Source organism: Anticarsia gemmatalis, chromosome 18 (genome assembly GCF_050436995.1).
Source record: "Anticarsia gemmatalis isolate Benzon Research Colony breed Stoneville strain chromosome 18, ilAntGemm2 primary, whole genome shotgun sequence".
NCBI classification, from domain to species: Eukaryota; Metazoa; Arthropoda; class Insecta; order Lepidoptera; family Erebidae; genus Anticarsia; species Anticarsia gemmatalis.
In genome coordinates, this window is record NC_134762.1 from 4,529,178 (window position 1) to 4,555,631 (window position 26,454).

At 34.6% G+C, this 26,454-nt stretch overlaps 1 protein-coding gene across 5 annotated transcripts in view; it reads right to left on the reverse strand.

Moving 5' to 3' along the window:
* Nucleotides 1-574: 574 nt before the first annotated feature.
* The window catches only part of LOC142980432 (E3 ubiquitin-protein ligase goliath-like), a 107,405-nt gene continuing 81,525 nt past the window's right edge, over nt 575-26,454 (reverse strand). For 2 of the 5 annotated variants that reach the window (XM_076125805.1, XM_076125806.1), the window contains exons 3-12: nt 22,083-22,280; nt 15,553-15,652; nt 7,967-8,099; nt 6,175-6,292; nt 4,176-4,247; nt 3,851-3,933; nt 3,481-3,577; nt 3,201-3,296; nt 2,669-2,778; nt 575-2,298 (exon numbers count right to left, since the gene is read on the reverse strand). In XM_076125805.1, the coding sequence (XP_075981920.1) occupies nt 2,211-2,298; nt 2,669-2,778; nt 3,201-3,296; nt 3,481-3,577; nt 3,851-3,933; nt 4,176-4,247; nt 6,175-6,292; nt 7,967-8,099; nt 15,553-15,652; nt 22,083-22,280 (1,095 nt within the window). In that variant the 3' untranslated portion in view covers nt 575-2,210. Of the gene's footprint in view, nt 2,299-2,655; nt 2,779-3,200; nt 3,297-3,480; nt 3,578-3,850; nt 3,934-4,175; nt 4,248-6,174; nt 6,293-7,966; nt 8,100-15,552; nt 15,653-22,082; nt 22,281-26,454 lie in introns of all 5 variants that reach the window. The other 3 variants (XM_076125807.1, XM_076125809.1, XM_076125808.1) reach the window with 3 other exon arrangements.

Genomic DNA, 26,454 nt, shown 5'->3' on the forward strand with positions numbered 1-26,454 from the left:
AATACCCAGTCTTACAGAGCGACACTTTTTTACATACCTAGGTACATAAGCAAAATGACGTCTTGTAGGCAGAGACCAAAGAAATCTACAACAGTAAAGTAGGTAGTAGACTAGTCTTCTAATCGCTAGGTTTTCTTAGCCTTTCTATTCCTGCCATTTCCTGCTAATGTTAAAAGGTTCGATGCAGGAGGCGCGGGTAACGAAGGCGCGCACATACAAAAACCAAGTCATACTCAGATTCGTTATGTGCCTTGTTGTGTTTGTGTGCGTAGTTTAAGATGTCTTACTGTTGAATTTGTTGAATTTTGTGTATAACCTACTTCAAATTCCTATATACATTATACTATCATATGAGCTTCTCTTATTGGATTAGGCACTATTTCTAGCTTATAAAATTGAGTTGTAAAGAGCTCCAACTAGCAATAGCGCCTGAAGGAATGAAAGGGATTATCATTATTGTGAGAGTACCTTTATGAATATTTCATGGCTGTAGCCTCCTGCGCGGTTTTGTATCCTTCAAGCTTTTCTAAATAAGCAGGTGTAATCAAGTGGTCGTCGTAATAAAAAACAAATGTCAATACTGTATTGGTTTTTATTTCAACACTTCATGTTCACACATGGAGTAAAGTAGAACACTCGAACAAGAATGGGAATGTAAACATCTTTACATAATTTTATCTGTTAATAAAAAGTACATACCAGTCTCCTTGTTTATATAAAAATCCAATGGATTTAAGTACCTTCTGTCTAAGTTCATACAATAATAACTTAAATGCTCACTTAAAATACCTTAAAGTAAAATATTTTTTATTTCATAAAGATAAGGACAGTTTGAACGAATGAAATCGCTTTTAAATACAACATAATGAACACAATACTTTTGATTACAAGAAAATATCACGATATCGCAAAAGGCGCGCTTCACCGCATCTGTCTATTATCAAACTATTCATATTAATCATAAATAATTGAATTTAAAAGCGACATAATCTTCAGACTAGATTTTATTAACTACGTTTTTCGGAGTCACGAAATTAGTGTTTTGAAAACAATTTTCACATTGCACCATTTGGTATTAAGTACCGATTTGTTCCGAACTCACCGAGTAAATGTACAATTTTAACATAAAATTGGTTGCGACATGGCCCGCCTTATTCATGAATGTTACATTCAAAATTAACGCTTACTCGTTCACACAGTTGAAAGTAAAAAAAAAACCTTAAATCTAACACAGAAACTTATGACTGTTGATTATTATTAATAAGCTGATACCAATACACTGATACTTAGTAGAAAAGGATACAGTCGGGGATTTATTTTATTATACACAGATTTACATACACAAGTTTACCAAGGAACTTACACTGTAGGATCTATGGCAACACCGACACATGTATTTAGCGAGAATGACAATAATGAAACATTCAAATGCAGAGCCTCTATAATCAATTCTTTTGCCTACATGTTATTTTGACATAAAAACAAAATTGGGCAACTGAAGTACAATATCAAATCAATTCTGGCTAAGAAAATATTATCGGTATCTGTTATCTATCAAGTACAAGTTCTTAACGACTTGTACAATATAATGTTAATAGTAGGCAGTAGAAACGACACTGTTTATGTGTATGTTAGTTATTATCATATGGACGGATACCCTTAATCCCTCACGAGTTAATTACAAAAACATAGGGCCACCACAACGAATATAATTAGCCACAATTGAAATTTACTGCAGTTAACATAATATACGATTAACTTATGAGATCATGAACCAATCAAAAACATTAAGTACAATATTGATTGATTTCAGTGGTCGTTTTAAACTATTGGGCCGTAGGTGAAGCGTTAGAAAGAACACTTATTTCGTTGACTAGGCGGAGTTGCGGTGAATATCCATTATAACCATTAATTCATAACACTATGTCCTTAATTACGAAAAATATCACTTGTCATCCACCAAAGTAACGAGCGTCACAATCACTGGAGGTTTCCATTTTCAAATGTTTTTTCTTTTTTCAATATTTTGAGTATTTTTTATCGATATGAACACATCACTGTCTCACTGTCACCGCACTAGACGAACCGTAAACTATTTAGGACTTTAGCCCATCACTATGACAACGCGTTGGTCATTATTGATGTAATCTAGGCGAGAATTAGTCCGTTTGTTCACTATGTTAGTGACTATTTGGCACGGAGATCGCGACTCACTGGTCGCTTGAGGAACTGCCGGCGGTGGCCTCTTGCCGCGATGAGTCCGCACGAGGTGAACCTGACGGCGATGATGAACAAGACCTGAGAAACAAAAAATACAAAATGATAAACCCTTTTATTGAAAATTACTTAGTAGATTCTAGATGAAATAGAAAAAAATATATGTAGCTCCAACCTGGCCAAAAGGAAATCATTGTCATACCGATAGCCGACTTTGTTTATTTTCAAAGACAAAGCAATAAATATAAAATGTAAGGGTTTAAATGTTATAAAGGATATATTAAACATTTAGGAATACATAGTCTGCGGCATATTTAAAGCATATTAACAAGCCAATATTTCTAAAAGTGCAATCTAATACGAACGCCGTATATCCACTACGCTTAGCAGTAAAAGTATATAAGTATATAGCGTTGTATGTACAAAGTGAATGCATACATAGTAGTGTTACCTGTCGGCAGTGCGCGGGAGCGACGGCACGAGCTCGTCGGGCGACGACGCGCGACTGCTGCGCTCGCTGCCCGCCTCCTCGTACGAATTGTCGCTCGTCAACTGCAACATCAACACGGATATTTACACATTAGAAACGTATGCTAACTACAATTAGATGCGTTAAACTGTGCGACCGTTGGTGTTCCGAATTATTCAGGGTATAAATATTTATGTGATCCACAGCCTTTTGGATTTAATAATTGTACTTTGTGTCTGTGACTTGTAAATAAAAGTCCCTATAACAACTAATTCGTACCTACTATAATAGAAGTTGTGTTAATAATGATTATATTAATTACTTATATTTCATATGAAATTAAAAAAAGTATTATCTTATAAATAACACGTTTAACTTTATGCTTGGCCAATATTTTGATTTAAACTCTTATTTATGTCTAAAATGATCTATCATCATTCTACTATATCGAAATGTTAGGCTAGACTGAGAAATGCTAATTCTAGGAATGTAATAATAAAATGTAGATAATTACCAGTGTGAGCGGATGCCTGTTCCTGGCGGGACTAAGCGCGCGGCTCCTCGCCTCTTCCACCTCCAGCTGCAATATGCTCTCCTGGCTACCGGTAAACTGCAACAACACATCAAGATTAATAACGACTGCTAGCATAAAGAATATTTAATTTGAATATGTTTCATTCAGAATCCAAGCCAACTGGTAAATCTTCATGAGGTGAGTTTGAGAAGTTTGGGAGAATTAATATAACTTAATAGAATTGTGTAAATTGTCATGACAAGGTGTATGGGATGCTTACCACGAAGCCGTAATATTTAAGGATGTCCATCTTGCACATGGGACACGTGCGGTGTTCCAACAACCACGGATCTATGCAGTTCTTGTGAAACTCGTGTCTGGAAAGAAGAGACATATTATTATTATTATTTTAATTAAAGAAGCAAAGCAGTCATACATAAACATATTATTATGCGTATATTGAAACCTAAATATCGCTAAATAAAAAGCATGGAGCTCTGTTTGGTTTCACAAATTAACAATTCGCTGAAGGTTATTTAGCTGTTATGTAGTACTAGTACACAATTCTCTAGAAAAGAATGGACGGGAAACCTTACAAAATATCTTTCCGTTCAGCAGAACTAAGGATAAATGTTTTGTTCGGTACTCACCTACAAGGAAGAGATCTAAGTGTTTCTGATACTTTGTAGGGCTCTATGCAGATAGCGCAGCATTCGCCGTCGCCTTGCACTTCCTGCAAACAAACAAAAACCATCATGAAACGTAGGTTTCGTAAACTATCCAAAAACCCATGTAATATCCGAAATCCATAGGTGTCTGGAGTGTAAAGGAAAAAAAATATTCATAGAGAACAATTTCGTATTCGATTGGTGTTAAGAGAAAAGGTGAACTATTTAGTATGGACATTTTGAATTTGTCTAATGAAACAATATGACTGAGTAATATAAATAATTGCCTAAGTTTATTATTACTTACCCTATCTTCAGTCTTTAAACTCTTAACAGGTATTTTGGAAAGCGCTTTCTTAGCGGCGCAACAAAGACGTTTCTGAAACAATGAAAAATTACACATTTAATATTACCACCTTAAAAAAACATTACACAAGGAATTTTATGGAAACATTTTAAATGTCATAATAAAGTCCCTTATGAAGCTTTAAAACCACTAAACAATTGAAGAAAAAATGTAAATAACTTTGGAGTTATATTGTTTTGGCCTTCACCTATTTTATTTTTTGTTTTATCACACATCACAAGGTAAAACTGGCAAATTAAATTAAACTTAATTGTTAACACAAAACTGTTATATCCAAATATGGTAGGATAATCACTAACACCTACATTGAGGACATAGATTTGCAAAACAAACCCATGAACTATGTATATTACATAGGTAAAAAACATACAAGGTAAGGCATTACATACAAGGTAAAAAAACAAAATAATTAGTCGGCATAATATTTTTATTCTTATATTTGTACTAGAATAAAATAAAAACGTTATCCTATTACTCATATACTAAAGTTCATTCCTTTATTAGAACGCGTAATTCTCAAAACGACTAGTCCGTTTTGATAAGTTTTTCACTAACAGAAAGTTTTATACTATCCCGGAGTATACTATAATTAATTCAGTTCTTGAAAACCGCAACTCCATCTGAGAGAAAAAGAAGACTTCCTTTGTATATACCTAGTTACTTTGTCTATAACTATCTATATAACATGAAAATTGATCCAGCAATTAAGTTGTGAAAGCGTATAAGATAGACAATCTTTCACATTCAAAATATCAAGAATCATTTTCCCACGAGCAAAGGCAGTCGTTACTTCCAATTTTGTATTCAATAATTAGTTATTCCTAATATATAAAACATAGTCGTTCTGTCCATTTACAGTACATGAGTGCATCAAGGGTACGTATATGGACTTCCTAGTTCGACTACATTACAATTGAATACAACAGGATATTGGTTTGATAGAATTTTAATAAGGCAATATGCAAACACTTTGTTTGGACTGAGTTAAAATAACAAAGAAAACTGAAACACGGCTTGTTACTCATTCAAAAACAAAATCCTGAATATGGCATTCGACCGCGTGAAAATGCTTTCAGGACTAGAAAGTATCATGTACTATTTCAGGTTATACGTTTCGTCATTTAGTAGTTATAGCGCGATATATTATAGTAACATCCATCTAAACATTCAACTTTAGTAAGAGGATTTTTGGACTTTAAAACTATGAACATTTTTTTTTATTATTCAATGTAGTAAAGAGCCTGCTTTTCTTTCAAAATAATATGAACGTATATAAAAAACCCTATAAATAACAAACTCCACCCCCTATATGTGTACATCATAAGGGAAGTCGCTGTGGTTGGTTTCCCAGAACTAAAGGCGAAGTTGAAAGTTGCAAATTAAATTACCGGAGTCAGAACCATATATCAATTGAAAGTTCTGACTTTCGCAGTTGGAAGCTTCCTAGAAATCATAGTTACGTTCTCATTGCTCGACCACTTGGATTTTTGTGAAGTATAAACTTATACTTTGCTTTTTTTTCTGTGGCTTATGAGTAATCAATTTACACGCTATTTAATATCCAAATCCATTGCGTCCGAATATAGCAACAAATCGCTACTCAGAAGCCGCACAAGGCGCGAAGGAAAGGTAAATGATATGGAGACGTAACAGCGACGGCGTCCTAGAACTGGACAACGCATGCTATAATTTTATTATTCTTAAGTACAGCAGCGCAATTGTTTTACACCAGTTAATCAGAATACAGATTAAAACTTGATCATCGTCCTCAGCGGATGTCGGAGGAACTAATTTTAAACAAAAAAATATTTAAATGTCAAATTCTCGATACTCGATCGATAGTGACTTTAGAAAATTTTGCTACAGGACTAATGCTATTATTCTATTTGGTAATAGGTGTAATATAATATAATAAGTAATAATCTAGGTGGGTACTTACAGAGAGTCTGTCTTTGGCGTGTATGTATCTGAAGCGCTGTATGTAGTAGAAGACGAGCCACGCGAGCGAGATCACCATCAGCACGATGAAGGATATGGACACGAACAGCACCGACGTCCTGGAACAAGAACACAGCTTTGTTAATACAGACTCCAAATTAGTTATTATTTAATAGGCAGGTAATAGAGATTTTGGCACCCAGAAGCATACAGTTTTGGTTTTGACACAAAAGAGACCTTACTCATATTTCTTGCTTTCACTTGCACTTGCTTTCCTAGGCCCTTATTATAAAAATACTTATTGTATTACATTAGATACAATAAATGTCAAATGCGTAAGTTTAAAGTACCTACTACTAATTGTTTTTCTGATAAGACGTTAGTACTGGTACTTATATGTACAATAGATGAAAGAAGCGAGGATCTAGAGTAGCGTAGTAAGGGGAGGTCTGCAATACGCAAAAGTGGACTGATAAGATACCCAACTAGCTACTTTTAAACCAACTAATTGTTTTATAATGAAAGATTGTCTAGACTCAGTGCCTCTTGAGTCCTTAGTCCGTATACGATAGTGTTATCAGTTAACGCATTAGTTAGTGACGTAGACATACAGATGGAGGATTGATTTGTTTGTTGCTATTGACGTTTCATAAACACTTGTGTGTAACTAAGCCAATGAAGTGTCAAGTGTAGAAGGAGTTACCAACTTTTTGGTAAGGAGCAGCCATTTTTTTTGTACTGGCAACAAATTTCAGGTTTTTGAAGGCTGAAAACAGCACTATATATTTTTATGTATATTTATGTGGTATGCACATACAAAAACTCACGGTTTGCATGAGGCTTGACAGACCGCAGCTTGCTCCTACCATGATAGTGTAGGTATAGTCAGCGTCGGGTGTGAAATACACACATAAATTGTCAATCCCAGGGGATGAGCCTATTGTCATGCATTAGACTGATTACCAAAATTTGAGCTACTATAGAGATGTATCATAGGTTGAAAACAACGTATTAGGGGGTGAGCCCATTGCCATTCATACAACAGACTACCAAAGTGAGATGCTACTGAGACCGACCAGAGATTCAAAACAACTGGTCTATAGATTTTAATACTATAAACTAATGCTTATTCTAAGTGGTTACATAAAACTGTTTACTATTGATACTAGAGCAATGACTTATAAGATGCAATGTTACATAATATACATGAGTCGTTATTTAAAAGCACATATTAGCTTGTCGTTAAGCGTAAACGTTTGCATATCAATAGTGTGGTACAATTAGACAGATATAAGGATAATTTGATGACACGTGTAGCTCAGTAATAATGCCAGACGCGGTCAAGTAAACCCGATACCGTCAATTCTATAGCGAACTTAAAGTTTCAAGTAAACTTGGTCATGTACCATGTGTTAATGGCTTCAAAAGCCCCATTAAGAGATGTATCTTACGTCGTAGTAGAACCAGTAGTGCAACTTTTAAGAGTTTAGAGGATATCGACAACCGACTAGCTATAGAAAAAAATTGTATGCAAAATGTGAACAAATTTCAAATGTGCTGAAACTACTATTTTGAGTACATTTGTAAAGAAATTTCAAATTTTCGTTACAACAATATTAAAATTTGATATTCGGACCGTTATTTTTTTTCGTGTGGGATCAAAAACTGCTTGCAATGGCAGTGGCGTGTAAACCCCCTTAATCCATACGGATTCCTAGTTAGGGTGGAAATGATTTAGGTTTAGATGAGTACTAACTTAATACTGAATTATAAAGATGTATAGTAATACTTACTTGTTAATATTGTTGCTGACGTGTGCGAAAGTCCTTCCTTTAATGATGCCGATGGTGACTCTGGTCCCGTTGTCCACCAGCCTCGCGATCTCCTCGCCCTTCCATTTGTATGTGAACACTGCGCTTATGTTACCTGGAGGCAAACAAACAATTACATAAATATCGATAAAAGGCAACAGTATGAAAAAAAAATAGTTAAATGTGTTTAAGTTATTACAAGAAATCGTGTTTTCTTATCCTGTTGTCTCCTCTAATTATTACAGTATCATTAGGTCCGCATTGTAATTATAATAAGTGGGACATTTTAACTTTGACACTACGCCATTACACTCTTTTTACGTTTATGCAGCCATCATATTTCGTGAATTCTATATTTCATTCATAACTGTACAAATGCAAACTAACATAATACAATATGCAGTCTAAATGAAATCAGCGAGTCAAATACATGCATTTTTACTATTAAAATCTAATTTCAGTATACTACAAAACATAAATTATGTCCCAACACTCTTTTTTATCATCCTTTTTAAAGATAACATAATCTTCTAATTCAAAGAGACTTAATTATGCCGGATACTGCATCAATGCATGTCCGTAGATAAGGTTCTTATCAGTTAATCTTACAACATTATGACGTCACGTTCTTGGTACATTTGACTACGCTCATTATATGCAAGACTCGTATCACTGTTATCTTGCATCTTATCATAAGAAGTATCATTGCAAATTCATATTACGTAGTGCTTGTTTACAATTATTGTAAATAAAATATATTTTTTTGTAGTTATTTTGGTTTGTTTGGGATAAACTAGCGAATAAGCTCTTTTTATAATTTCTGGGGAAAAAGTTTTTGAAAAGGCTACTTTTAAATAACAAAGTCAGTTTTAGATCATCCAAACTAATTTTACAAAACAGTCTTATGTGTTTGTTACTCGTTATCGGTTCAACTGATTTTGATGATATTTAGCGTGAAGACCGTCTCAGTCTCATATGATCAGAAATTTATCCAAATACGATTGAAATTAAGGATCAAGCATTGGACACATGCGAAGGTCAGTTAGAAGGAATATTTTAAAACGGATAAAGTCAGATATTAAAAGATAATAACTCTGTCTGTAATATTTACATCTTGGGAAATACAGTAATTTGTTTAGCTCATTAAAAGTTATGTTAAAGTCAACGAGACTATTAAAATTCTAGGCAGACTGAAGACTTACGAAGCAAGTATTAATAAATAAATAAACGTATTTCTTTGTTATATTCAGTATATGCGCTTGATATATTTAGGTGCACAAGCGTACGTGCAAACACAGGTGCACACACCCGTCCTTTCCCTCCTGTGCCCGATGGAACGGAGACCGTTACGACCGGAGAAGAGATTGGATGAACAGACAAGAAGGTGTTTTGTCTTTATGCTTTGAAGCATATATTTAGAGAGAATCGTCAGAGCCTCGTTCGTTGACTAGCAGGGGGCACCACGTGCAGGTGACGTTGGTTGACATTTGGATGCGTAAAGATGTTATTTGCTCCCATACTCCCCATACATTCAGTACTATTTAAATAAATACATCTTAAGCATTCTTGGTTTCTTACTGTTAACATCTTTGCTTGCTTTATGTTTACCGGGGTAATGTGGTCTCTTAGGGCTAAGGGCAAGCTTTAAAACCAATCTTTTACTCAAATTCTTGTAGAGATTTTCTTATTAATCAGTTAATAACTACATTTCATAGTCATGCGCTAGAGTAATCCACAAATACCAAACAAAAAATTCGCCTTATTTCTAACTACGCAGAAACTAATGAATACCTATTACCTTAAAAATATTTTTAATGTGCATGTACAATACAACCGAATAACAATAGGCAGAATCCCAAAGAACACCATTTAAATGTCCGAAGTTTGTATGTACACATTGTATACACGATCAACAAATAACACGCATATTGAATTATCTCTTTAAACTTCTTCAAGTTAAGCCATTGACGTGTTTCGTTAAGCCGTGGCTTAGACTTACACACTTGGCCAGTATGCACTCGTTAATGTGATCACCCAGTCAGGTTTCACAGTCAAGGCGCTCTTCACGTGGTAGCCAGTTAGCCACTAATGCGTCGACTATTTATAGTTGCACTGTTGCAGGGTTAATGCTGTCTAGCCTCTCGTAATTTACTTACTATTTATTACTTAGGTAAAAGGCTACCTACATTTTACAGAGTGATGACTAACTTTTCGATCCATTTTGACCATGGTAACTACTTCAACTTTTAAACGGATTGAGACGCCCGGACATAGCTATCTTTTTGCCGAAAATTATAACTTTTAACCAGAGAACTAGAATAAAAGCTAACTGTTTTGTTTATAGAGCAGTACATGCAAATATTGTAATGTATCTTTTTGTATGAGGTAACAATTCAAAAAATCTTGGGTAAGTACATTTATAATATTTTCTATGCACTAAAAAAGGAAGTTATAAATTCGAGGGTTTGTTCCTTTTAGTTTCTTAATCACACCTCTGACAATGACCACGTATTTAAAATTAAAAAAGTCAAGTCGCAACTACCAATCTTAAAAAAAGTTAAGATTTCATTTTCAGAACTCATTTTGCAGTTATTTACTACGTTTTTGCGCGTAAAACAAACAACATGTCTACGTAAATATTGTTCTTATCGGTGAATGTAACTGGCTGCTGTAACATTGCATAATACTTATAATTGATTTCGTGCCGTCCGTTTAAAATCGAACTTAAATCGATTCTTTACACGATTCGTAGCTAAAGGTTTACGTGTGCAAGTAAATTATATTACTGTTTTATATTAGCTGGTATATAGTATTGTAGATTAGCGCCTACTTGTGATTTCATCTACAACCTACGTCTTCCCGTGTTAACAACATTTTTTATTGCTGCTTCACTACCATAAGTTATAGCGTGATGATATCTAGCCTTCATCAATAAAGGGACTATTCAAAACAAAAATATTTTTCGAATTCGTACCAGTTGTTTCTGAGATTAGCGCATTCAGACAACGAATTCTACAGGTTTATATTATTGATATAGATATCATCAGCTGGTATTATAGATAACACATTAAAAAATTAATCCAATTTATAATCTGTTGTTGTTTAAAATGCATAATGGTACGATCTGTTACGTAGTTCGATAATAATTTATTAGTTGATAATTAGTTGACGTCATTATCGTATTTTTAGAACCACGATTCATGCTTTAGGAATTCAAGGAGTTACAGAGTTCGCGAGTTTTGGCTCAATTTTCACTGTCTAAATTTAGAAATTATCCTGAATCGATTGTACGTAAGTCAACTCTTGTCTGAGAGGAAATGTATAGGGACTTTCGAGTTCGCCGAAGGCCCACTTTCTTAAAACAATCTGAAAGATTCAAGTGTCAATCTATTATTCATTGCAATCAACTTGACAGTGATGTTTGTCTTTCGTAAAAGGTCCCTATTTTAAGATACGATAAAAACCTTTTATCCCACAAAATGAGGGGCGATTTCCTACCATTGTATTAACTATCGTCAATCTACTACCACCTATCTAAAATGTTTGAAAACTAAAGCACGATTCTTTTCTTTCACAATTTACCACTATCAACAACTAACTATCTTTCGAGAATCTTTGTATCATGATCTTTTGATCAGCGCAGCGCCCCTCACAGGTTTTACAGAATTTAATATTTCTTCAAGTTATTCTAAATAACCAACACTCGCTAGTTGATAGTTACATCTATAGAAAATAGCGGTAACGATCAGCGCCCCTAGCGTATTCCGCAAGAACTATATTTTAAACGTCATACACTCGAAATTCGAATAGTACCGACTGTAACGAGAAAAGACAAGCGCTGATCAGTAAGTTTCGCCCTTCCCTCCATAGTTTTCTCTCACCAATTGGTCCGTATAGCCTACTCATTGCTCCAGTGTTTACACGTCGTGTCACCACAACTAACCCTGGTCAAACAGTTCACAGCCCATTGCAGTTATCACAAGCACATATTGACATAATATTGTATACAAACATTTATTATCAAGAAGTAAACATGTCACTCTCTCGCTCTTTTGATTGATGTTATTTAATATCTGTCACGAACTTTACAAATAACTGTCTACGAGGCTGAGAACAAATTAGTAGCTACTTTAATATATTAGTTTGTTGTTGTGACAGGCTTTCAGTTTTGAAGAAAAATTGTAACAAAATTACAAATGTTAGTTGAGTTTTTTTGCGGTCACCTAGTATTGAAAATGTTGGAGCTGTCTAAGGGTCTTTGACTTCAAAAATGACAAGAACTAAAAACAACAAAGGTTCACTATACCTTAGGCACTACTAAGAATAGACGCTGGTCGGCCTTAAGCCAATTGAAGATTATTCTGTAGGTAATAGAGAAGTAGGTTGATGGGAGAGTTTGGATAGCTTTGATATGAATTCATAAAAAATCAAAATGTTTTGATCTTGCAGATACATACAAATTGTAAAAGGCAGGCAGAATCTTTGGACTTCTAGCTATCGACACATGTTTTGATTTTGATGTCTAGAAACGGAAGAAGGCAAGCAAAATGTTTAGACTTCTGACTAACTACCGAACATCATAATTTTTCGCATAAAATCGTACTCAAAACCAAGCCTGTAAGTACATGTATATTAAAACGAAATTATTGGCATTCATCGGCGCACGGGCCGAGGCAGTGTACGAATAGTATCAAGAAACAATGGGGCGTACTGACCGGGCGGCCTTGCCGACGACCATACCATAATATTGTTCCTACGCACGATACACACTTGCTTTGTTCTACAGACTTATATTATATCAAATTATGTATTAAGGTTGAAAAATTAGTTATTGTGAATATTGTTTGATTAGGTTAGGTAAATCGTAAAATATATGAGCAGTGATAGCCGAGTGGTTTAAGTTGGCACCTCCCACGCAAGTGGTCGCAGGTTCGAATCCGAGGCAACACACCAATGACTTTTCGAAGTTATGTGTGTATTAGAAATAATTGTCACATGCTCCAACGGTGAAGGAAAACATCGTGAGGAAACCTTGCATGCCTAAAATTTGTTTAATACATTTATTGAGGGCATGCAAAGTCCCCAACCCGCACTTGGCCAGCGTGGTGGACTCAAGGCCTAACCCCTCCCTCATTACGGGAGGAGACCCTTGCCCAGCAGTGGGACATTAATGGGTTAAATTTATTATTATAAATCGTAAAAGCGTTGTTATGAGATTTATTATCAGGACAGGAATGGTACAAAACAGGAATGATTGGTGTAAACGGGAAGAGGTTTACGTCTTGGAGTAAGTTGAGAAAATTAAAACAAAATATAAATAAAATTGTTATGGAGATGAGACGTTGCAATTGTTAAGTAGAATGTCCATGATTTTGTTCAGTAACAGTGTCGATATTGTTATTCACAATAATATTTTTCACGTTATTTGAATAATCCTGTAAACTTTCGCTAATTTAACCATTCTATCGCAGGCACAGCCGTAAGTATAAGTAAGTCCTCTATAAAAACTAATAAATATGAATAATCAGAATCCACATAAGCAATTTCCAGGCCGTAAGTACTACCTACGTCACAGTAAAAGCAATAAGAGTTGTATTACAATGTAGCTGTATTATCACTAGAGGTCCCACGCGTTGCAGCCTACTTACAATAATGTATTTATATGTCGCGTGGGACTAGTGAGAGCCTGGCCTTGGAACTAACACTTGTATGTTTCTTTAAGGATTGGGAAATCAAATGATGTTAGGAAAAATCTTTATGTAGAATACTCTAATGTTGTATCGCTTATTTACTTCAATCAAATGTTGGCTCCCATATGAAGGAGTTACAATTACTGAACTTAGTATAACTTCTAAAGAATTATGGGTAATTTCTAGGGCTCCATTGCATTTGAGAAATCATCTTAAATATAGGAATAGATTCCTGTTCATCAGCTGGTCGGAAGTATTCTAATCTTGAGCTTCATACATTCAAGTACAGTCCTTAATATAATTTCTTTATCATAAACTGTACTATTTCATAGTATAACAACGTTTCACACCCAGAAAACATAAGGTTAAAAAGTATAATAACCCTTTCTTCAGTCCTTATTACATCAATAAATCATAATTCCTTTATCTTTATCAAGTTCACTAGTATTCCGACGTCATCAATCTATCCTGCATTCACCCCGGAAAACATAAATATTCACGTCATACGATATAACAAGTAAACTTTTACTGCGGTTCTCCTTGAGAAACGTAAAGAGTAAGGATCCTGCGAGAAGTCCTTCAATGCGCCCGCGCATGAACTGTTACCGTGCACGATAAATATGCGAGTATTTATAAGGTAATCTTCCGTATCGATAAATTTATTAAAACCTTTTGTGTAAATTCAATAATTTTGAATTTTACTTATGAATAAGTAAGCTTTTTTTGTTTTGCTTCGTAGCGATCCTGGCTTTATGCCTAATTCTGCTGATAACATAACATATACGTAAAATATATTTACACTACATTAAAGTCGCATTTTTCGACTGCTTATCAACCATATAGGAAAAAAAAACAATAAGTAAGCTTTTGTATCATGTGAAATTCCGATGGTTATAGACATTAAATACATTTGGTGTCACTTTATCTATTGCATAGTTTATGCGACACTTACCTATGAACCGTAATACTAGCTTTTAATATACACAAAGAGAGATTGCAAATAGGTTATGAGTTTACAAAATGTCTCATACGATTCGGCGAAGAACAGAACAGCAGTGTATTGTGTACATTAGAATTGCAAACTAGTTAATCCTTTAAACTTATTTAATTATTATTAATCATGCACAACGACTATATTATGTCGCCTTAACAGAAAGAAAAAATACTAAGACTACGAACATAAAAGAAGCAAAAAGAGTACGTATACTTCGAAGAAAGTGTTTTAAGCCTTTGCCTATCTAAGGACGGGTTTAAAAGCCTGACATTGCAGTGCAAATGACAGTTTATATACTAGTAATTAAAATCAAATCACATCAAAGACCTTACATCAATAAGGTCGGCTAGGCACCTAATTATACAGACGAATAAATCCTTCAGCTGCTCGAGAACTTTCCAGAACATAACGTAATTAATTAGCAAACCCTTTGAATGTAAGTAATTAGTTTCTTAATGTAACTTATTAATTAATGTTACTATAAAATAAAGTTCGTTGATTGGCTTCTTTGAGATTTGGTAAACAATAACAACGGATATATCGTGAAAATCCGGGTTCATTCCAAAGGTTGAAAGGACAAAATACAGCCTAGAAATTATTGTTATTTTGCTAAGCAAGTAGACACCATTTAAAATTGAAAAGCTGCAGTTTTAGTAAACACGTCTATATTCAAATTCTGACTTAAACTTACTTGATCACAAGGAAAAAAGAGTTTGTAAGTTACATGTTTGTTAGTAATGTGAACTCATGTGTTATCAATTTTACAATTGCGGCACAATCGGGCACATATTGAAGAAGGTTAGAAGGGATCTCAAAAAATTAGAGAATTCTTTAGATTTTATGAATTTTTTTGGTTTAATAACATGTTTGTAAAGTGTACTTACGTCCATTGTCAGTGGATAACTTCATCTTTTCCAAAAGAGTGGTATCCCGGTCGTTGTAAATAAGGACCGCTGTTGCGTTCGCGCGCCAAGCGTTCTGAACCTGAAAAACAAACATACATACAATGAATAATTTGTTTGAAGTCAAAATATTCGATAAGAGGAAATTTAATTTAGGTACATCTGTCCCCGCAATTATGTTCGTGTTAAAGTCGGGTTAGAGGGCTATTTTTGATCCCAGGACTTCATGCCAAATTGTATCAAAATTTATTCGACGGTTTAATAAACGCGCAACAGATAGAATTTTTATTTATAATGGATTTTTCTGTAAAAATATTTCAACAAAAATAAATAAGAGGCTTTAAAGTTTTCTAATTGAACTGTATAAATGATTGGAGTTCAGTGAATACGTATAAATTCATTTCAAAAGTTTACCAAAGTACAAAAGGGTCACCTAGAGAAAAATGGCTTCATAAACAAACTATATTTCAACAACTTAGTAAAGACCCTTGTATGCAAGGTTTGTGGCTGGCAGAGGTCAAAATTGAGAATTAAGAACATCAGTAACCTGGCTGATGCAGCTGACGGTGGCCTGTTTGATACAGTTTCTTTATTTTGGGTAAGAATCAGCCTAGCTGTCTTCCAATTATGTTGGAGTAGGCTTCCAGTCTCAACGGATGCAGCCGAATACCAGTACCTATTATAATACGTGGACGAACTGCTTATAAAACTTCCAGACCCTAGTCAAGTACTCACAATAATTTTTCAAAATTTTTCATTTTAATTTAAATAAAAAGTGCGTACTAAAGCTCACTGCTAAGTTTTCAAACTACAATCTCAACGTGAAAATGAAATGTCATTTGCAAGTTTCAAATGAAAATCTAGTATCTAATTTGTGCACGTTCGCGTAGGTTCTCTTTGAAATATAAATAGTACATAGTGACGTACATATATGTACTGTACATGTGTTTAATATCTCCATGTTAATACCAGTGGGATACACCCACTCAACTAGGGATGTCGCCAACACTAATATAGTTGCTAGGTTTGGATACATTTATTTTAATGTATCCAAATTTAATTTTAATTTTTGTGATATTATTATGTTGCGATTCGGAAAGCTGATACGGTTTTATGAAAGGAATCCTTTACAAATTGCAGATTAGTAAAATTTCTGAATAAAAACATGAAGCTGCGTTAAGTTAGCTATAGATTAATTGTTATTCTTAAGTTTAAGTTGAAAAATGTGATATTGTGACCATGTTTAGAGTAGGTAATGTATTTAATTATTGCAAATAGTATTTAGGAATTGACAAAAGACACAAAGATTTCTAAGTTACAAATAATTTGAAGCATATTCTTATTTCTTCGAATAAAAGCTCGGGCCCGTGTGTTAGTAAAGCATTAACTTTTTTTAAATCAGGGAAGTGTATACTCCACTATAAATTCATACTCGCACTATCGATGTCCAAACTTGGCAACCATGTGTACAGATACAGGCTAGGTACGTCACTGCTACTATATAGGTGGAAGGACACATAAATTCAACTTGACATTTATCTCAACAATATCTGCAGTACTGTGTGCTGTGACCTGTCCGACCACTTTTGCATTTCCTTCTCTCCTTTCACTAGTACTGAGGACATATGTTTTATGTTTTATGCAGTATGGAGATAGATTAATAAATAAGTTGTTCTTGTTGTAATTGGATATTCTGTGCAATATAGGATTCTAACAGAATGTACAATTCTAGTATAACAACTGGAAATCACATGGAGCTAAAACATCTTCATTTTCACCTAATAATTTCAACTTTGACGCCTCTCCCATCTATTAAAATTACACTTTAAGACATAACAATGATCCTAGATCTGCTGTCGACTACTATCTGAATAAGAGAATTGACTACAATTATACAAGATAGTAGTTACTTACTCGTATTTACAGAAAAGTGCTAGACGCTCTGCTAACACCCAAAGAAGTTTAAAACTTAGTTGATAAACGGTCTATATATAATAGAGATATGGAGGTTATAAAATAGGTATAAATGGACTCCTTAGTGTAAAATACGAGTATCACCTTCCAAATGTATATGTAGCTTGGAAAAAATATCTCGAAATGTTTTAACTTAGTAGTTCTCTTACTTATATTCTTACTCGCAATTCACAACATATCCTTTACGCTTCCAGTCCGTAGTCTACTACAGTCGTTCCCAAGAGTAATTGTGAACTAGTTCGTGTTTATCTTCAATGTTGATGAATTTGTATTTGTTGAGCTATAATTTAAACCGCCGTATGTTTAGTTTCAATTTGTATTGAAACTACAGTTCAACAATAACACGTCTGCTCTTCATCTTACAATGAAGTCAGAAAGGCATAAGTCATTTTTATTGAGTTAAATCTTACGCCCTTTTTTCTCTGAACATAACCTTTGCCGCTGCACTTTTACAAAGGGAATGGTTGAACAAAGAGATGTCAGTATTAATTGTATCTAAAGAATGCGCTTTCACTGCAGTAGAGAATATATTTGAGTATAAAATATTTTATTTACAATAAGCTTATCTGTATAGTTTTTCTCTAGTTGGATCGTAAATTAGTTAAAACCTAGTATTGCAATAAAGCCTAACTTTACTAATGGCTTGTGAAAAACATCACAACTGTGTACCGAAAATGTGGGCAGAGGCGCACGAAATACACCCACGTTTCGCCACTAACAAAGTTAGTCCCATGTAATCGGACGAGCTTATTGCATATACCAGGCATGCTGTCAATGCTATATCTACTTAAATACTACTACAATACACATTATACTACTAGTTAGAAAAACGTTTTCGATTGTCTATACTTTCATCATAATACAGGTATACGAAAAGGGCACAAAAATCTAAGCTACAGCTTACAATAATCGACTAAAACGCAATATAACATTCGCTCTAGCTTCGCTATCGTATCAAGTACCAGTTTTATTGCCTCTCTATTGACACATGCTTCATAAAGACAATATTAGAACGTTATCTAGCCATCAATCTTCGATATCTTAATGCCTTTGTCACAAATAATCTGCACGAATAATGATAAACTGTTGCATAATGTTTTATGGCTTTTATTTATTTCGATATTAATTATAATAACACGATTATAACAGAGTAATTTTGTATGTTCATACAACTAAAAAACAGTTGAAGAAAATGTATTTTTTTAAACATTACTACTTCTGAATAACATATAATAACTTTAGCTCATTAGTGTCCCTGCTGGGCTGGGGTCCCTTCCTGAAATAAGGAAGGGGGCTAGAGTTTCCTCCTGGAAGGAGGCAGTCTTGAGTCCTTAATAATATAGGCAAATAAGGTTTACCTTGAAAAGTAAAACGAAGGCCAGAAATCTTTCTATTTATATAGAGGAATTTGCGGCACGAGTTAGTGTACAATTGATAAGTAAATGTCGTAATTAACCAGCTTATCGTCACGTTATTTCTAATTAATTTATATTATAATCTAGTAAATGTCAGCTTCTAAGTAATTTAACTAATCAACTTACAATTACATAATGTATTTTCTCACATAAAAGCTAAATTTCTATTTCTGAGAAAAGGTGAACCTTAAAGTTACGAATTTGAGGAAATTCATAATCATTTCCAGAATAATTAAAATACAAAAGTTTACTTAGGGGTTTGGATAAAAGGCCAACCCTTTATGGCGGATTACAATATTATTCTTGGTTATCCACTAATAGTTTCTGAAATAATAACAATTTATGGACCAATTTTAACACTGACGGCTAAATTTATTCAATGAATAAATTTAGTTGATTTTTACAGATATATTATATTAAATTTATATCCATAAGTACATTTAATGTAATGTTATTTTGCAAATCCTGGCTAATGATAAGAGAATATTTGTGGTTATCTGCTTATATTTTCTCCGAGAAAAATAATAGAGGGATTTAGTTCATTATAGCTGATGAGCAAGAATTCGTAGGATAACCCTCTTTGTATGACAGTTTATGAAGGAAAATAAAGGTTTATAAGCTGCTTTAGTTCGGTTCAACATAGTAATACAACCAAAGGACCATGAAATAGCGAAGGCGTAGGCAAAGTTTTAAGAGAAAATCTTGTGCCCAAAGATTAAAATTTCTAAGGCTGATTTTAGTCTCACGCTCACCGTCAGCGCTCATAGCTCAGCGCGTATCAGTATCTTACTGACCGCCTGAAAGCAGCTATCGGCGCTGACCACTCGTCGCGTCACGCGTCATTTAAAAACGCTTCCTAGAAGTTCATATATCTCGGCCATAAGCGCTGACGGTGCGCGTGCCGTCGGCGTAAGACTAAAATCAGCCTAATGGCTTATCTTTGCAAGATGCAAAGTACTTAAACTAGAAAGTTTCAACTGAATTTGCAGTTTATCAGCTAGTCGTTTGAGTTAGAAACTGAGACGATTAATAATAAATGAAGCATCGTGGGAGGAAGCTGAAAGGGTCTGATTACTAACCTTTAACAACTTATCTTACTACGGATTAATACTATAAATAAATTGAATGATATTATAATTGCGAAACCCCGTCTGTCTGTTACCTTTCTTTGGTAAATTACTAAATAGATTTCTATGTAATTTAAGTCTTTTTTACCCTTAAATACTGGACAAACCATAAGCTCTCTACTCGCTAGTTAGCAAGACACTAAACATATGTAAAATTCAATAAAATTCACATGAATCGGGGACCTTTCATAAGAAGTGGTAGAACTAGAAACTTCTGAACGATTACCGGTTAGCATAGCGTATGGAATATTATGAATGTTTTTGACACATTAGATGTCATATCTATTAGTCATGTTATCCGTCACTTATCCATTACCCATCCAGAAACTTGTCTATAAAGTTGTAACTAATTTTCATCTAAGTAATAACTCATTCCCGTCTGCAGGTGACGACGTATAACAATACAAAGTCTTACCTTTGCTAAGTTCCCAGAGTAAGACGGTGGAAACGTTCCACGTTGAATATGATATGGGTGAGGTTTGCGCTTGACGTTGTCTAAACCGTTTCCGATGTTATTTCCCTACAGTCTAGACACGTCTATGTTTAAGACGTCAGGTAAGACCCGTAGGCGGTGTGATATATGTGTGATGTATGTATCTGCAATTAGGTATTTTTCCATACAAGTGAGTAACTTTAACTCAATACTGTTACCTTATTACAAGTAGGCAATTTTCATATCACGGAATAAGTTGTCTTTATTCTACCAGACTAGCTAAATGTGGGATATTGTTTTCAAAAAAAGCCCGTTAAGAATTTTCATGAAGGATATGAATAACTAGTGAAATTTTTGACAGTACAATTTTCACGTCATTTTGTGCGTTGATAGAGCCGTAGTGACAATATTAAACGATTCATGCATCGTATGACAACGATGATAATCCCAATCTGATTGTAGATATGAAATACATACATACATAATAATATCGCAATTAGACAATTCATACAATTGAGTCATTATTTTGATTTAAAACCTATTTTAATTGTGCGTTTGGCGCTGTAGTTAACGTGGTCACCTCGCTTTCATAATAACCGTAGTGCCGCGTGTGGTGGGTTCGAATCCCACCCGGAACAATAATATTTATGTGATGAAAACACTCGTTCTAATCACATAAAAATTTGTTCCGGGTAGATACTCATCTATTCCGAGCCTAGTTGTTAATTTATCTAAGTATGTATTTAAAAATATATAAATATGTTTATCAATTATTTGGTAACCATCTCCGCTTAGTTTAGAATCAGATAACGTATGTGTGAGTTGTCCAATAGAATCTATTTGTAAATTTATTGGAGCTAATTCCAAATTCCTCTATTTAAGAGTTCAATGACATTCTTTAGAATGTACTACATAAAGTGCAAATCATTTCATGAACTTGTAATTGACCGAATTAATTGATTTGTCACCACTTGAGTTTGTGTTTATTTTTAAACACTTAAGTACTTAGTGACTAATGTTTGAGGAGTTAGGTTCTTTTGCTTTAAGTAGTGTGTGATCGTGAATTCGTGACTCAAGTCAGAAAGATATTGTGTAATGGAGCGACAGCTGGATAAAAAAATGTCTAAGTTGAAATTACTTGCCCGCGTATGAGACATTAGCTTTTGATGTACGAGTTATTTATTCTTACAGATTTCGTTTTCTCCAAGGATTATCCTAGATATATGTAAAGAAAGTCGGCCAAATGCCACCGGTTCAAGTCAGAGGGCACAGCTTTTGGATCGGATCAAGACAGTATAATGTTTAGATAAACTGTAGCCCCTAGCCATTTGAATTATCCGTTCGGTAAACGATCTGTGAATTAAGTAAACCATGACGCGGTCATTCCATAGATGGGTGACCGCAGTGGTATTGGAATTGGGCGTCTCCGTCGTCGGAGGGCACGTAAAATGTCGGTCTCGGTTGTTGTCAATTAAGATAACAGTTGTTAAGCCATGTCAAAGGCCTTCTTGAAGAACTTTGTCACTAGGTTGACCACTTACCATACGATAAAAAAGTACTTACTTTAATTTCAAAGTTACAACTCCCTCTCCTGATGACGGCGACCCATGGTTCTGTTGGCAGCGGGTCATTGGGCGCGGCGGCTGACAGCAGGGGCCAGGTGCAGCCCGTATGGTCTCGTTCACCGCCCGCGCCCTTCGCACGCACGTGGACTGCAACCCCGCGCGATGACCCGATGTAGCCCTCACCGTATTTACCCGACTGTGGACAAGGAAATACAGATATTAGATAACAGAAAAGTTAGGTTTTTAATGCATCGTTTACAAGAGCTGTTGTTATACTCGGACCATTTCAAAAGTGCGAACTAAGTCATGTCATGGTATCGGGGTCTCTTGCTCGCATTTACAAATTGTCAGATTCCTATGATTCTTTTGACTATGACGTAGTTCACCCGTTTGTAACAGCCTGAGTGTAGTTTTCATACCCACGATATACATATTCGTGACGTCATAAATGTCATGTCAATTTCAGACGAAGGCAATGAAAGGTTAAAGGTTATTTTCATGAAATTCTCATTGTAATAGAGACAACGGTATATTTGGATCTGGTGTCGAGTTAAATGTCAAATACTTCAATAATACGACACCAAACTCTCTGAGATCTTAAGACATAATAGATTAGATAAAAAGCCCGCCCATTTTGTTATTAGTCATCATCGATGTTCCAACCTCACATTAGATTGCCTTGACGGAGGTTGCTTGGCACACAGCCAAAGCCACTCACTACATAAATCGCTATGCCAAGCTCCTATATATTTTCTATGTGTTGTTAAGAGCAGCGGTAAAACAGTTCATAATTCTGTCCCTTTCTGATTAACTTGTTTTTATCGGACCTCTCACTCGAGCTTAGTAAACTAAGTAATGTAATTTTCTTGATGAATAACAAAAGTTAGTGTAGTGCAATTTGTATGCTTGTTTCGTTGAGGAAGTAAAGGATTTCTGTTGTACACTTATAATATTGTCATTGCTAGATACGCCTTACAAGGGAGATACAATTATGACATTACAAAAGTATTGATATAGAACAAAAATCAAACTAAATAAAACGGCCAAGTGCGAGTTAGACTCGCGCACTCAATACGATTGATGAATATCAAACCCATGCAGCAACGCAGCATAGCACATCTCTGGTGAAAAAGCACCGTTTCTACTACGGTTCATGAGATACAGCCTGATGTCAGAAAGACAGACAGCGAAGTTTCAGTAATAGAGTCCCCGTTCTAGCCTTTGGGTACGGTACCCTAAAAAGGCATCTTTTATTTTAATTTTATTTGACAATCTTAATTCAAACCTACGGCATAGTAACTATGAATCACTTTGAGCATAATGCATCAACAAAACCAATACGAAGGAAGGTCCTAGAATATCTTAACAAAGATATGGCTTGTACTGATAAAATCTAACAATTACGATTACATTATCATTAGACATTAGACCTAGGCGTAAATATTGGCTAGACACAGATTTAAAATGTTTGTGAAAGATAATATCTCTTGTTGATTGATAACCTATAATGTAGGTACCCCCATTGCAAGTAAAAGTACACATATACATCATGATAACACTATCTATGACAATCTATGTAAGTGTAAATTATTCGTATTTGATACGATTATACTCAATAGATCTGAATCATTTGAAAACTATAAGAATTCGTACGTACAGCGCGTATATTGAGCTACTTTTTTATCTGTAATAATAAAAAAACATCTACACAAATATAATCTGATATGTTCTATAAAAGTAATTATGATGTTATCTAATTGTCAAGGTATATTACGCAATATTACGTATATTACAAACGCTTTATACGTAAACAATTACTATTTAATTAAATTGCGAATCCCATTTTACCAAAATACAAATAACCCTAGAAAGAGACCTACAGGAATGTCACAAAATAACTTCTTAAACGGCCGATACACAAAACAATATTTCTTCACAAAACCATCTACACACAGGTGGTTACAAAACTTTAATATTCCAATCCAACTTTATTTATTCCATGTCCATGATTGAATCGATATACTCAATTACAGAATGCAAGTCTTCGCATGCATATCTCGCATACAGTCTCATGCAGTGTGCATGCATGCATAGCATATGGACGGTAACTAGCTGGATTAGGCTCCCGTCAGAAGCGTGTTGAATATGTAATATCTGATTTGTTTGTATCTTTATGTAAATGGACGAGGGCTTTGGCATACTACATTGATTGGTTGGTTAGTAAGAAATTCGTTATGTTGACGAATTTCTAATTTGCTCAAAAAATTGTCTCAAAATCAAAATCAAATAATTTAGATCAAATGCTGACACTTATGATAGTCGTTACAATTATTGAATCTACCTCTAGCTCGAAAAAGAGGGTTTAAGAGTAGTCAATAATTTACTCTTTTTTTACCTAAAGAACTACTCGTTAGACGTAGAAATCATCATGGTTGGCTTATTACAATCTATAGCTACTTCATATCTAGGTGTCTTACTTTTTTAAGCCCAGAAATCTCGTCAATTATTAGTTGTTGTGATCGGGAATCTCCATTTAGAGAATCTAATGTATGTCAAATGCTTGTATATTATTTATTTTGTATTTTATAGCTTGTATATGGAAATTAAAGTATATTGGCTATACGATGCAAGCTTTTCACATTGCATATAATATCCAGTTTTCTTCTATAACCTGCTTACTGATGTCTGTGGCATGTCACCTTGGGATAATACTTTTATTTTTATTTGATTTATATAATTTAACAAATGATTGAAAAACGCTGGTCATCGCGTCTGGGTCAATAAACTATTATACTAATTGTGCGACATCATCGTGAGTAGAGTGATTTTGGTAAATCTACATATTATCTGTCGTGATGACTGGCCAGTCTTTAAGGCGACATCTTTCACCTTTAGACAAGATTCAGTTGCATTCTGACATGCACTTATAGAATAACTTCTGTCTCTTTCCCACTTAGTATCCCACAGTTAATAGGATAGACTGCTGGATGGACTAAAGTATAGTTGCAAGGCCTCTCCAGAAACTGGATCTTTGCGTGACTGTTACTCTTTAATATTATGTACCCGGAAACCGTCGAAAACTGTTTCGTTTTATTGATCACCAATCGTTTTATTGATACTACATGTTGAAACAGGTTTTGTATATACTATTTCAAGTTGTAGATCAAGAAATTATGAATCATACGGAACAAAAACATTGCCTGTCGTAATTGTCATCAAATTGTAGTGTTTCGTATCATTCTGTCAGCTGTGTTTTTTCAAACACAATGCAATTGCACACATCATGATTATCGTTTATTTTTTAAATTCTAAATCGCCATAACACAAACGTTTATTTTTTTTCCTTTGTTCGTGTGTGCACTGCCGTATTCATATCTCGATTCGATAAACTCGATTTGACAAAAGTAGTCACGATAACTATGACGAAACGTCTTCTAGAATGTATCGATTCAAAAACATATGATATGAGGTGTTTTGATCTGTCTTTAAACAAATATTTACGTGATAAGGATGGAATTTGTTGATAAAATCGTGTAAGGGCTTATTGAGTCATTCTGAGAATAATCGACCCAGACTATCTGAGGCCAAGCGGCTATCGAACTAAGATTAGAAAGTGACTATACTTGAAAAATGTAAAAACAATACTTTTGTTAAATCATCGTAAACAATATTTTGAATCAACTTTGAGTGCAAAAGTACCGGAAGTATTACAGAAAGTAAGACAAATTATAGAATTTTATGGACTATTTTATTTTTAACGACAGTCAGCAACTACTTTTTAATGATGATTGTCATTTCTAACTTACTGGCCATCGAAAGGCTGCTCAAATACTGAGCATTTGACGGCCACAATAATAGGTTCAAACAGTACTGTTATAAGCAATTACTGCATCAAGCAGAAGTGAACAGTGAATTTCTTGACAGCCCTTCACAAGAAGAAACCCTTTTACGACTATCATCAGTGCCAACAATTGATCCTGCTTATTACGATATGACTTTAATAAATACAGTCTAATTGATCGAAAATGCAATTTCAAAATTGGTTATTTTATAAATATAGTCGTCGTAAAGGGCGTAATTGTATGTGGCAATCAATCAAGTGATTAGCAGTGACTGGTGACTGGTGAAGCGTGGGTGTGGGACAATAGTTTGTACGGGTCTGATTGGAAGAGGTCATTACACTAAGGGTTCCAGAGAAACTTGCTTATATTGTAAACTATTGGAAATCTTAATACTATAAATATCGTACTAATAGTAATGTCTTGTACGAGGAGGTGTATGGATGTAAAAGAAGCAAAGGAAGTTTGTAGGGATCGTAACAAGTGGCGTTCTTTGGTCTACGGGAAAGGCCTGATTATATGTCACACTTA